The 14528-nt window shown below is 41.5% G+C and overlaps 1 protein-coding gene across 1 annotated transcript; it reads right to left on the bottom strand.

Moving 5' to 3' along the window:
- Positions 1-74: 74 nt before the first annotated feature.
- Positions 75-13100, bottom strand: cdc42ep1a (CDC42 effector protein (Rho GTPase binding) 1a). Its single transcript, XM_026177232.2, has 4 exons — positions 12844-13100; positions 7970-8073; positions 3939-4918; positions 75-1779 (listed from the first exon to the last, which is right to left on the bottom strand). Exons 3-4 carry the CDS (start codon positions 4408-4410, stop codon positions 1058-1060), a joined length of 1194 nt encoding a protein of 397 aa, XP_026033017.2. The 5' UTR covers positions 4411-4918; positions 7970-8073; positions 12844-13100; the 3' UTR covers positions 75-1057.
- Between the last annotated feature and the right edge of the window lie 1428 nt (positions 13101-14528).

Here is a 14528-nt window from a genome sequence, read left to right on the forward strand (position 1 = left end):
TTACAGCAGTGTTTTGGGGTTTATAGAGTGTGTCTGGAATATTCCTTTAAACCAACTTGAAATGAATGCACAACTCATTAAAAACACCTTTATTGTCATTTTATATTTTTGTAGTATAATTGCTGGTACTGGCTGCAGCATATGGATGTGAATTGCACTATGTACTTACTGCAGGTGCTCATACTGTATGTACATATTCATAGGAAGTCAGCAGATATCTTCATGTGCAGCTGTATAAAGTAACATATGCATGATGTTTCCTCTATTAAAAAAAAGCAATACACGGGTCGGACTTCATAATCATAAAAAAGGTGCACAGATTATCTATATAGGTCTGCAGCATACAATGCACAATATATAATTCAGGCTTTAGTTGCATCTAGCAAATACCAGTATTACGCATAGTATTACATTGGTCCACGTAGTGTAATAAATGAGATCTCTGATTATCTGATGAGACTTTATACTGTAAGTTCTGGGATTTCCCCTTTTCTTCTGTTCTTCCCTTTTTTCTCCCCTGCTAGTATATTCCTGAGTAAAAAGAGATTGTAGTGATAGCAAAAGTTTGTGTTAAGACCAAATATATTTTTCCAACCCCTCCGACTTCCTTTCTGTGTTCTCATTAGTAATCTGGTCTTGCACCGGAAGCCTTTCCCCCTCGTATATGAGGAAGTGTAAAAAAGGATAAAGTGAACGTCAGGCGTTGCAACTTCCGCGTTGAGTAACGCTGGGCTTTCCTTTGATTGTAACTACATTCGCTAGTACATCCGCACTTTCCATACCCTCCATTGCTTCAGTTATTTTCCTGTGCAGAGCAGGAAACGTGCAGCAGCCAAGTCTTTCACTCCTTTTAGGTACATTCAGCAGCAGGTTTGAATCAAAATTTTATATCCTCGGAGCACGATTGCATAGAAGTTTCCATGCTCGTTCTGTCAGCAGAACCAGCCTTTTGTCAACCACATGATGATTTTACATGATTGGTTTGATTGGACTTTCAGAGGAATTACACATCACATTTTTTTAAACAATTTTTTCCAACATGTTTGATTTTCTGAGCTCAGACTTTAATTTCGTCCTCGTCATCCATATAACTGTAGGATATTTTCTTCCTTGGCTGGCTCATGAACTCTGAATCTCCGGTCTCAGCCCTGTTCTGTCCCTTTAAGAGGCCGGCACCATAGTGACGAGCGAGCACGTCTGTAGCACTCTGAAATCGTTTGCTCTCCATCCTTACTCCCATCATTCCCCTCTCAGAAGACCCCATCACTACATCAGGAACTTTAACAGAAAGCCCGACTCCATTCGACTCCATTGCGCTCCCCTCCTCCTCTTCCCACTGGGCCCCATGTGGGATCTTTCCACTCCCACAGTCTTCCTTCAGCAATGAATCCACGTATGAGATTGTGGCCAAGGAGTCCATTTCTGAACCTTCAGCGGTCAGCCCGCATGCTGACCCTATCTCCTCTCCCTCCCAGGTGTGGCTGCGCTCCTCCGGGTGGCCATCGATGAGGCTAAATACCTCGCTCATGAGGGAGGGGCCAAGGTCAAAAGTGAAGGTATCCAGGGAGGTGAGGGAAGGAAGGGAGTCGGAGAAGGCAGTGGTGCGACAGGGGTCGGAAGTTTCAACAGAGGCGGAGCAGGTGGACAAGATGATGTCAGAGGGGTCGGTCAGAGAGCCGCGGTGAATGTTGGTGGAGCAGGAGGTGGGGATGGAGATGGACGGCTGCTGACGCTCGGAGCGCGAAAGGCGAGGCAAGGTGACAAAACCAGACTCCAGACCTGAGCAGGAGACACATGAAATCCATATATCAATAAAAATCTGCTCAATCCAGAGGTTACAAAGAAACCTCTAAAGCAGTAACAAGCTCAACCACAGAATACCAAAAAAACAAGATGAATACAAACAAGTTAACTCTGCATTGAAGAGTTTGCATATGCAGCTCTTTAAAGTAGATTGATGCAGTTGCATGACTTTACATTCCATTCCAGCAGGGGGCAGTGTTTATTCATATTGCTTCACGATTAAAACCTGGCAAAAAACCACTTCAGCATCCAAAGTGCTGACTTGTCCCGTTCTTGTGAACAGTGAATCATCGGCCCGATGCTGCCGGATCACAGAATAAGTCACGCACTCACAAAATGCTGCCTGCAGGACGAAATGGGTAAATTACAGCACTTCTCAGTGCCAGCTGTATCGAGCCAAGAGTCGGGAGGTTTTCATTTCAACCAACGAAAACAGTTACGGATTTTACAGTTTGCACATTTTAACCAAAGAGAGAGAAAGAATTAAACCAGTTTATGGAGGATTTGTTTCAAGAAAACGTGCAATCTGTCATAACGCAACATAACTGGAAACTTAAGTAGCTTCAGTTCCGTTATTATTTTAAAGGCTTTAGATAAATAAAAATGTTTGCAGACATCAACTCATATCCAGATAAAAACATCACACATACCTATATATAGTTATTTAAAACCTGTTTTCTTTCACTTTCACTGGTGATCTGATCACATTTCAGGGATTAAAGAGGTCAGGAACTCAAATACAATCTGATCACTCACTCATCATTTAAAGGAACAGATATGAAAGAAACTGGATTCCTTTCACTTAACTATAAGATTTGATGTCAATATGCTAAATATGAAGCTGCAAACAGGTGATGGTTAGCTTAGCTTAGCAAAAAGACTGTAAACATGGGCAAACTGCCCCCTTGACTCTGTTTAAAGTTAGGCTTAAGCTTCAAATCTCATTTATTAAGAACAATGAGGCGTCCTTTAAGCTTTTTTCTGGTCCTTATTGTTTCTAACAATATCTAAAAATGTAAATATGTTTCTTTAAATTTGAAGATCATGAAGTCACTGAATCATTAGACAAATAAGTTAATGATAAAGTGAAAATTTAGAAAGGTTTAAAAAAAAAGATTTTCCTGTGGGCTGTTTTTATATTCACCAAACCCTTCACACACACACACACACAAAGCAGGCCAGACTGCATCAGCCATGAGTGTGGTGTTAACAGGGGTCATTCAAACATTCAAACAGCCTCCCAGACAGCTCGCTGCCAGCTCTGTCTGGATCTAGGTGTGTTATCAATGTAAACGCTGCTGATTAGAGCCAAGGTGATTCATAAGGACATCTGGGGCAGTCTGCCTCTAGATCTCTGGGTACATGATGGATTCATTTCACTGCACTTCAACAGATGATCCCCACATTCCTACAGTTCCTAGTTAACGCTGGAACACTGTGCTGGAACTTAACCTATTTGACTTTCGCCCACATGAGACATTGTTTACCAGTGATGTCATTTAATAGAAAGGAAGGCACTTAGGGACAGCTTAGTGATTTGGTCGTTAAAGGATTCCTGAAGGACTGGGCAAAGGTGAGCCTAAGAGTGTAGGGACTAGGGCCTGAGCCTGAGAAGTCCACGAATTACCCAATTAGTTTCCCACAGTAAACCGGGCTCAACTAGTGTAACATTAGCTTATATAGCAAACCTGATTTGTGGCATTTATGGTCCCATGTTGGGAGAGTAATTATGTGAAATCAACCCATGCAGAGGCTACAGAAACAGACTTGTGTGCACGACTATAAAGCACCAACAGCGCACTGCTCGTGGTGACAATATCCATAAATTTATCTTGAATACGACTCTGCTAGCCGGTATACTCCAGGGTACTAATGACCATTTTGTTCAGTGTATTTACAATATTCATTACAAGCAAAGTACCATGGCAGTACCTTGGAGAAAATCAGCATTCATTTAGTGTTTCTGTCCTTCCGATCACTTACTGAATGGAAAATCCGTCTCTTTACCCGCTAATTTCTAGTTTTCCTTCCTGATGTTTGGTGTAGGCTGGCAAGGGCTAATAAGAGTGATAAAAGTGAATCAAATTATGCCACGCATAATCATTTGATCCATAAAAACCATATCTCCCACTCACCATAAGAGCTTTTCTTCTCCTCAGGCGTGTTTTGAGAACTGGGGAAGAGCACTTTGGTGGTGGGGCTTCCATTAGGCATATCCACATCCAGCCTGGGCAGGGAGATGGCATTTTTGATGATGGGAGAAATGGCAGGAGGCGGTGGAGAGAAATCCTTGGATGCCTCTCTGGGTCGACTATCAGAGCCCCTCCTAATTTGACGGAGGGTCCTGGAGAAGAAAGCTCCGATCTTGTTGTCGGGACTGGAAACAGAATCAGTTTCCCCATTGTTCCCGTTGGCAGTCCCGCCGTGATTGCTGAGGAAGGATGTGTCCCCAAATACATCGCCACCGCGGCCCACGTGCATGGTGTGACGGAAGTCTCCCAGAGGAGGGCTAATCATGTCCACTGTTAGGTCTCCTTTATGGCGACGCTTGCTGTGGGAATGTGAGACCAGACCCTTCAGACCTGACAGCTTTTCCTGAAGATTCATGATCAGAAATCAAGAATGGCTCGGATCTTCTTGAGAATCAACTCGAAACAATTTCTGGAATTGCCTTTAGTCCCACAGAAAGGTCAAACTTAACAATAAATTTCAACTTCTCTCCTTTTAGAGTTTTACCAAAGTCACTGACAGTTCGTCAGTCCAAAGTATGGACCTGGAAAATAGCTCTCAATGGTTATTCCGAGATCTGAAGCTGTGTCGTTTTTGAGGCTGAAACGTACAGTGCCAAATAGTTCACTAGAATAACATGTCTGTTTATTATGTACAGGCCAAGTTCTGTCCCAGTCTTTGTAGCTTGTTGACATGCATAGCTGGCTGAATTAAACAGGCACAAATTGAGGAGAACACTATGCAGTTGTGTTCCTGGAGGCAGCCGATCCAGTTGGAGTGTGGTCAGGTGGAATGGCTCGCTTTGGGCTTTGGCTTTGTCAACATCAGCTCAGAAATAGGTCCAAATCCAGCTGCAAACGGTTCTGCGGTCACACCATGGAGCCATCTATTGAAAGTAAAAACAGGGAAAAAACATCTATCTTTAAAATGTAGACAGGGATGTGCTTGTTTTTAAGGTATATTGAAAGAAATGGATCACACTTGCAGTTTGTAATGTGTAAGCTGAGATTCAGAGAGAGACCCTGATGCTTTCTGTTTCTGGATGCTACACGGCGTTGTAAAGTACAGTAACTTTTCTTTCTTTCCGCAGGTTTTTTAAGATTCTGCGTTCCAAGTGTCCGCTGGTCTGGAACCATCTAAATTTAGACCACAGTTACTGCTCCGTGAAGCAAACCAAAGTCTGCTTCTTATCCATGAGATGGGTGTACTTTCAGGGAATTCCTGCTTCCATTTTGTCCTGCTTTGTCTGGAGAGCAGGTTACACAAATTTCATTTTACACTTCCCTGGAAAAATGACTCTCAAAAAAGCTTTCAAAGCAGGAGCAGCAGGCCTCATTCAGCAAGCTCACATTTGTTTATAAACAAGCAAAATATTCTCAGGGAGATAGGAAGAGATAATGAAAATATCCTGATAAGAAAATTACTGTTGCTATCTGGCTCTAACACCAGATTACTGCTGTATAGAGCTCCCAGCAATTCTAAGTACAGGCGATGTGCTTTGTACAGTAGGGGGAAAAAGTAATATGTTAAAATGTTAGTTATTATACTCTTTTTTTTTTTTTAAATACATCTTTCACTATCCTACCTTTTCCCCTTAGCTCTTTAGTTGTACCTTCTCTGAATTTTGGTATTAGTCCAAGTTTAATCCTTTATCTCTTTCCTTCTTTTATATTTTTTCCAGTGGCTCCACAGTGTAGTGGTTAACACATTTGCTTGAGATTCCAGGAGAAGACGCAAATCCCTGGGAAGGTTGTGTGAGGAAGGCAACCCCTTGTGGCTGAGGGAAAAGAAGCTTATAATTATATTTCTTTTCCATGTTTTCAATGTCTGCTTCGTTTCAACATCAGGAAATTAACAAGATTTGTCAAATTTATCTGAAGAGTTAGGGTTTAAGCTTTTAATTTTTATTCAGGTAATATTAATCAGATGTTTTATTTTTCTTTAGAATGTAGCAGGATGGCATTATGTAACCTTTTGTAGGAGAAGCTGAAATATTTTAACATAAATGAGCCTTTTCTCAAGCACCACATTTCTATCTCTATAGCAGCATGCTGCACCTCTGCTCTACAGGTCCCTGCTTCTGCTACATTATCAACAACAGATGAATGAATTATCTACATTGCAAGAAACTGACTTTCACTTTCAGCCCCTGGTATCTGTGGCCGTAGATGACACGGCATTGAAGACATGATCTGGATGCTGATCTGTTCCAACTTTTCATGACGCTGGAAAAAGACACTTTTTGACAGTGAAAACTACTGTTAACTACATAAAAGAGAAACGCGTGGATGACATGTGTCTCTAAATAAATGTTACGCTCATGGTTTGTAGGCAAGTCATGGCACTGCTGCTGTGATGGGCTGACAGAGAGGATCAACTCTAACCTATTCACAAGTTAGAACCTGCACTCCATGATGCTGTAAAACACATCACGGGGACTCTTAAACTACTCACTAAATGAGACACTAGCAGACTTTGCCTCCTTCGTAGTATGGAGAATTGAAGATGAGGGTAAAAGAGCAGCAGGCTGCAGATGAAATGCAGCAGGAAAGCAGAAAAACCCATCATCAAAGCAGAATGTCTTCTTGTAAATATTCTGCAGTGGAATATTTATTTATTCTTTTTTTCAGCTTTGTGTTGCTGAAATTTGAGATGATTTCCTGTTAAATATTGGCACAGCTAGACAAATAGCATTAAGCAGAAGGGAGATTTAATTCTGGCTGTTTTTGTCATCTGCTCTGACAAGCTTCAGCATATATAGGACTCTTTATGAATAAAAAATAAAAACAAAACATAGCCCAATCTGATGCCAGATCATCAGTAATTAACAACAGCTAGCAACTAACTTTTTGTACTCCATTTTAATTATGTAACATAACTGATAATCCTTTGCTGCCTTTTTTCAGTCCTGCAGTTCCCCACTTCTCTAAGTCTGTCTTGGCCCTTTGTCATGTGTTCGTTGCCAGCAGAGTAATTGATATTCAATTTTAAAATATTTTAATAGCATGAGCCAACCCTGACATGGACTTCTCGTTCTCTCCACTTTCCAGATGCAGCGTCTAAATATCAGTGGGCCTCCCACGCGTGCACAGGCCCCGTCTGGCTTCATTAATGACTGGCTATGGTTCATGAAATGGAGATTGCGTCAGGTCCAAGGCAGCCTTTCTAATTTGCTCCTGACCGCAGTCCCAGGCCCTCCGCTCCACTTCCCCTGGCTGCCGTTTTAAGAGGGGCATCTGGGTGTGGAGGGGGAGGAAATATACCACATACCAGCGCCGAGTAAAGCCATATCAAGGCTTGCAAAGGGACACAGAAGGACCGCTATACCGAGGTGCGATCTTAAATCTGAGACAGCGTGCAGGCCTGCAAGAACCTGGTAGATGCTCCCATGAGCGGAGCTAAAGCAACAGGCTACCTCCTTGATTAAAATAAAGTGCATGTCGTTAGAGACAATAAGGGAGTAATTCCAAATAAGGGGGAAATATTCATCTTAAGTTAGAGAGAAAAACCCCATCCTAATTGATAACCTGCAGCATTACCGGAATACCGCACACATGGAGGCATTAATTACTCTGGCTGTGTACTTACGGAAAGCTCTGCTCTTTTGTTTCTGCCTGTAATCCTGTTAAAAAAAACCTTTGACCACAGCTCAGAGGGGGTCGGTCCCTCTGACTCATGTCATGTACTTGAAGCCTCCGGGCAAAGCTCAACAACCCATCCACTGTCCTTCTTTCCTCACTGAGAAACTTATTCGTGTGCGCTTGCTGTTTTCTGCACACTCCAGTGAATTATATAAACAGCATGAATTTAAAACAAGCATCAAAAACACATTAAATGGTAATAAGTTTAATGCTATAATCCAGGGAGCAGTCTTTGTGCATTCGTCTTAGATATCAGAAAAATAGGGGAGCACTTGACAGCAGGGACTTGGACATACCCTGGATTATCCCCTAATCCTTCATCTCCTCCATTATCCTCGGTATGGCACCTCTGTCTGGGCAGAGCCTGGCTGCTTCAGCTTGGAACCACTGGTTCTGATTTCTGCAAGAGTTGAAATACAATACAAATGAGTCGGAGGGAAGGAAAGAGTGAGTTTAAAGTGAAGTAGGGTAAGAAGGAGGAGTGAAGGGAGAGGATGGCAAATGCAGGCAGAAAAGAGGATGAAAGGGATAGGTGGTAGGAGGAATGAAAGAAAGCGAAAAGGTCAGCTGAGGAGAAAGCAAAGGGAACAAGATGTGAGAGGATGATGGCACGCTGATGGATGTTTATGAGGAGAAAAGAAGGAACGCAGGCTGTGACATAAGGGAAAAACAGTGGGATTGGTCCACAACCTTATTAATATAATCACTCTTTCAACAGCTGTTTTATGGATAGACTCGTCTCACAGCAGAAACTCTGACTTGTCAGAGCAGTTGAAAGCACAGGTTTATTAAAGATGGCTGGATTCCACTTGTGGGAGAGATCCCTTTATTGTGGACAGGGTTAGCATAGGACATTCGCTGTTCCCAGACAGCGAATCTCAGCGACTTTGGTGATCCAGTGTCTGAGACCTATTAATGTGAGTATCATTTTATGTGGCCCAATGATGAAAATTGAGCATCAAAGCACTAAAAGTTGTACCTAATCACACTTTTATATTCAGTTTTAAGCTGCTTTTCTGGCGAAGTTACTGTTCAGGGGATTCTCAGAACAACATTTCCATGTCACTGTGTACAGTATTTTCCTGAGGTGGCTTTGCTGGATATAAACCAGAGTAACCACAGTCTAATAGGAGCCGTGTGTGTTGGTTGTTGTGTGTGCACGAACACATTCCTGAACATAGCATCAGTCGGTGGAGTCTTTACTACTATCAAACATCCGTCTCTTCAACCTCTCCTCTGATTCAAACCATGTTTACGTCCTAATCTCCATTTTTTTTCTTTTCATTTCTTTCCTTTAATTTGTCTTTCCTTTTTAAACTTTGTTTCTTTCTTCATTCTGCCTCGTTCCTTTGTTAGTTTTGTTTCCATTTTAGCTTTCTTTACCTCTAATTGCTCCTTCTTTGTTTTCCTACTCCTTGAACGTCTTGACTGACTTATGAAGGATGTAAAAGCTTAAATATAACAGCCGTCAGGCCACACACACACTTCTTTTCATGGCTGTAACTCAAAATGTTTACTCTGCTACAGTTTGTCTTGAGTAAAATCAGCGGCAGACTTTGCGTTTTATCGTGGCTTTTCCCCTCCCTGCTCTCTCTCTCCCTTCTCATGTCCTCCACTCACTAACCCCGCTAACCAGGTGAACAAACATACAAGATAAGGCCACATTTTTCAGGGTCAGTCTTTGGCTTTCAATTACCGTCCTATTTTCACCAACCATACTCAATTTGAATCCAAGAAAAACACTGCTACACTTCCTCCTCAGTCAAGAAAACATTTTCATGCTTCAATAAATATCCATACTGTCCGAGCCTCTCTGGTTCCTCCATCTGCTGGATCTGGCAGACCTAATTTGCCTACTTTGTTGGATATTTTCTGTTTTTATCTCTTTCATACTCATAGATGCAGTTTTTTCTTTACTGCTCCTGCACTATTTTTGGAATATTTCAAGTTTTGAAATAGTCAATTTACTTTCTTTATGAGCATAAAAGAATACACAAACACTACAAACCACACATAACTAATATTCACTGTACAGTATATATGAATTAACAAGAACAAGACATTGCAGTATTGAAATTAGCTAGTGTCACCTTTTAGCGGGTGGCTTTTTCCTTTTGGTTTGTTTGCTAAGCCTAACCCTGTTTCTTACTCCCGCTGACATTGCCAAGTTTTTTGTTCTTCACAACACGTACATCATTAACAGTGTTAACGGTGGCAGTTATACTCCAAAAAGTCTCGGTTTTCGTTTGCTGCAGGCAGTTTTCCTATTCTAAAGCTACAGCTAGCTCAATAATTAAGCTAACATTAGCTGCACAAGCTGGTTCGCTAATCAAAATATATCTGCACATATATAATGTAGCCTATAGCAAAATTAAATCAGCTGAAAAAAGTTTTTTACTTAACAAAATGTATTAAGTAATCTTGTTAAAAAATAACCTCCTTAAATTAAATGTGTTTCAATTAAATTCTGAAGAGGAGAGAATCTGAAATTTCTGTAATATTTTACTCCCAATACGAGTGATCATTAAAGTCTTCTGGATAAATACACACAACAAACATCTATTTTCAGGCCATCTGTTATGGTGTACAGACAACCAGTATCACATTGGGGAAGTTCTTTAGCAATCTTCTTACATGTTATGTTAAATATCATTTGTGTTTCTAGTTCAGCAGTTCAGGTTGTGTTAGATTAGCTAAGCTGTGACACCACAGGTGCAGTGAGCTGCAGGTTTGCTCATGATTCCACATTGAGTCAGAAAGTTATAGTCAGAGTTTAATACTACAGTAAATAACTTAGTCACACAGGCACATAACCAGTTGGTCACCGAGTAGCAACCACTGGTTCCTGGGGAAAAATGAATATTTCCCAACGAGTTGTGAGTGGTTGGTGTGAAATTGACAGCTAAGTCACACAGGACAAAAGACCAGCCAGTGACCCCATGATAACTATCTATCGGGAACATAGACTCTGGCTTGTTTTCAAACAGTTGTTAACTACTTGCAAAGTGGTTGTAAAACCAAAGACAGCAATGCAAACTGTACAGTTAGTCCATTTACCTACAAAGTAAAAGTTGCTACTTTTAAAACTTGTTGGTTTCAGACACAACTTTTACTTTGAAAGTGCTCAGTGAGTTGCTAGTTAGAGAATTTTTGCAGACAAGGCAGCATCTTCCATGCAAAATACGGTTAACTGTGATAATTTGTGAGTGAGGAAAGGAACCACAAGGAGATTTTTGCGGTACAACAACCACAAAATCTGTCAGCAACTACTCGCTAAGTAGTCGGGAATACAAATGTTTCCCTACTGACCAGAGGCTACCAGAGGGTCACCAACCAGTCTCTAGGTCTGTTCACTAGGCCTAAAATACAAAGTTATGAATTAAGATGAATTAAGAAGTTGTCTCAAACAGGAAATTTTTTCATCATTGTTGGAAACACTTGATTTTTGATTTTTTATGTGTGACGATGACTCTTAAAAATCTTATTAAAAACTGTCTCAAATATAGGTTTGGTGGCTACACATACAATAACCACAACGTGCACAGATGGATCCTTCACTTCTATGTTTGATGCTTACATTATATTAATCGATGCTGGCTGAACCTCAGACCTTTTAGGCTGCAGATGGTTTATCTTTCCATGAGCCAACAGCAGCCAGCAGTGGCCAGGCAGCTGTTGATGAATAGGTTTGCCATTTTCAGCCTCTTAAAGATTTGGTGTAGACTTTAACCAGTGGGTTGAAACTTGTTGCGTGGTGTGAAAGAAAATACGGCAACTACATTCACACCTTAGTAACTGACCCTTTCCTGGTTAGTTGCGTCAATGACACCTAAAGGTCACAGAGTTTCCCTCAGAGGAATGTAGGACTCAGGTAAAAAAAAAGAAAGAAACATGAAGAGATGAAAGCAATGAGGAATGTATGTACATGTTTACTTAATCAAGTATGTTTTCAAGAACTATGTCATTAGTGCAAATCATGTGGGGGGGTGTACAGAAAACTCATTACACTGCATGTGTTAACCATATGCTGCTGCGTACAGTACTACAGGATGACAATATCAAGGCAAGTACTCAAGGAAGATATACTGTATGGCTACCGTGGGGAGATTAATTGAGGGAATTACAGAGCCAGTTAAACATGAAAAGGTCAAACACGGTACAGACAGGTCCTCAGAAAGGAAGGCTGAATCCATAACAGCATGTGCTTTATTGGATTTTAAGTTATCATCGCCAGTGACACGGCTGGATGATTATCGACCACCTCAGAGCACGTTTGCCTACTGCAGTCTGTTTTATCACTGCATACGTGTTAGTGTGAGTCTGTTTGTGTTATTTAACAGGGTGGGCTCCCTCAGGGGCTCTCCTGCAGGACGTAGGGTCAGAAGGCCACTCGCCTTAACTTCACCAAGTCAAGTTCCACTGAATCAGTGCACATCCCTGACATGTACAAAAATTGATAGGTTACGTAGTGTGACTGCTGTAATTACAAAGTAGCGTGATCAAAATCAAAGCACATGCCAGATTTTATTTTGACCACGGCTGCAGTGGTGAAATGATATACAGCTGCTGCTGGATATAAATATGCTGCTGAAAAGACTGAGTTTCATGTCAGACGCACAACAAAAGCCCTTATCCTGTACAGTGTGACCACTAACAGCTGGGCTTCAGTCAACATTATTACACGTCTTAAATGAACTGCCTCAGCCGTAACTGAACCTGGATTTACTTCCCTTCTCTCACCACTGGAAGAATTTTTTGTTATAAAGTTAATTAAACAGTATATTTAGTTTTTTAAAGGTGCTGATAATTAATCACATCAAACCACAACAATAATGTCAGCAGGCGGTTAGTAAGTTCTTTTGATTCATGTCCTCACCGAGCAGGTAACGTATCCAGATAGAGGCGAATTCAAGTCCCTCATAAGATTGTAATGCATTTCTCACATTGAGTTTATATATTCATATGACATAACTGCTGTAATATACAACAGAAATCACTACAAAGTCAGTGCACTTACTCCACACGCACGCTTAAAGTCTCTGCGTGGTTATCTAAAATAAAGTCATATCGTGTTCCCAGTAACTTACCACTGCGGAGCTCTTACTTGGTCGTATTCATTTCTTCACAATAACATATAATGGCTAAACGTCCAAAGAGAATATAAACTCACCTCAGGAAACTTTAAAGCGCAGAAACAGTGACCGCTTCCCTCAGGTTTAATTATTTTTCAGTGGGCAGTGCTGTGTAGGTTGGGGTGGTGTGAGCGAGCCGCTGGCGCAGCCGGACTGTCCCGCTGGTGCGCCGGGTGTGAGGAGCGGGGCAGCGCGGAGGATGAGGAAAGGGGCGGGCTGAGGTTCAAATAGCAGCGAAACCATTAGAGAGCCGCGACGGGAGCTCCTACATTGCCTCATGCTCCGCTTCTCTGTCTCTCCCCAAAGTGGGTTTGTGTGCAGGTTTTGACGCCGTGATTTTAGAGCCAGACTGAGGCTTTCTGACAAATGTGAAGCCTACTCTATCATGACATAAATATATATATGTAATATAATATATATATTTTTAAAGAAACTACCCGCAAACTCTGGTCAACTGGGAATCATCAGACTTTATCAGCTGAGTATCTGCTGACTTTGCTAGGAGGAAGTAACCTCCTAATTATGAAATTGTTTAGCAATGACATTGTCTTAATAAGTGATTAATATACGTCAAACTAAGCCCAGTGAGCTTCATTGAATTTTAAACCAGGGGTTTTCACAGAGTTAGAACATTTTCCAGTAAACCCTTCATCATCCTGACACCACCCCTCACAGCACCAGTAATGACTGAGTAACATGACAGATGGACTTGATGTGTCACAGTATGTGTCACATATCAGAGCGTCTACAACGTGGGGATGGTACCACGGACACAGTGTTTATGTTTTAACCTGTCTATATGCACTTTAATGATGCAGCACAGTTTTATAATTTATAGCAAACTATTCCAGAGGAGCCCTTGGTTGCTATGGGTTGCAGACTCCTTAAAATTTACAACTTGAGTTGTGGCTGCTAATTTTGCTAACAATATCGTGTCAGCCATGAAGAAGATGTGGTCATAAAGGGACGGACATGGTCAGCAGCGACACTCCTGTAAGCTGTGGTATGCTCACTTGCTACCGGGGACCCCAAAGTACACCAAGAAAGTGTTCCTCACACCATTACCATCCTGAACAACTGATAGAAGGCAGTTGTTAGCCTGTGTGAGTCATTAGCCTGAGGAGCTGACAGGAACAACACCCAGTGTGGCCTTCTGCTGCTTTAGCTCATCTGCTTCAGAGTTGAGTGTTCAGAGATGCTCTTCTGCATGACTTAGTCGTAACGAGTGGTTATCTGAGTTACTGTTGTCTTCTGAAGCAGTCTGACCATTCTCCTCTGACCTTTAATATGAGGCATTTTCACACAGAGGACTACTTCACTGGATATTTTCTCCTTTTTGGGCCATTTTCTGTGAGAAATACAGATGGTTGTGTGGGAAAATTCCAGCAGATCAGCAGTTTCTACTCAGACCAGGCCATCTGGCACCCACAACCATGTTCAAAGTCACTTAAATCATCTTTCCTCCCTATTCTGCTGCTCAGTTTGAACTTCAGCAGGTCGTCTCAGCCATGATCACATGCCTAAATGAGTTGCTGCCATGTGATTGGCTGGTTAGATGTTTGTGTTATAGATCAGTTGACATTTATATCTAATAAAGTGGGGAAAAAAGTGCATGCAATCAACCGGCGTTAGACTGGTGTTCTCCTTTAACTATTGGCAACATAACTGTGGGGTTATATAAAATTTTGAATAAAGTCATACAGGGCTATAAATGTTCTGTTGA

This window comes from Astatotilapia calliptera, chromosome 8 (genome assembly GCF_964374335.1).
Source record: "Astatotilapia calliptera chromosome 8, fAstCal68.1, whole genome shotgun sequence".
Classification (NCBI taxonomy): domain Eukaryota; kingdom Metazoa; phylum Chordata; class Actinopteri; order Cichliformes; family Cichlidae; genus Astatotilapia; species Astatotilapia calliptera.

Bases quoted from the DNA above. Each gene is read 5' to 3' on its own strand.
- cdc42ep1a (XM_026177232.2), bottom strand. From the start codon at position 4,410: ATGAATCTTCAGGAAAAGCTGTCAGGTCTGAAGGGTCTGGTCTCACAT. The intron at 1,780-3,938 runs GTGAGTGGGAGA...TCTCCTGCTCAG, and splicing joins GGAGAAGAAAAGCTCTTATG to GTCTGGAGTCTGGTTTTGTC.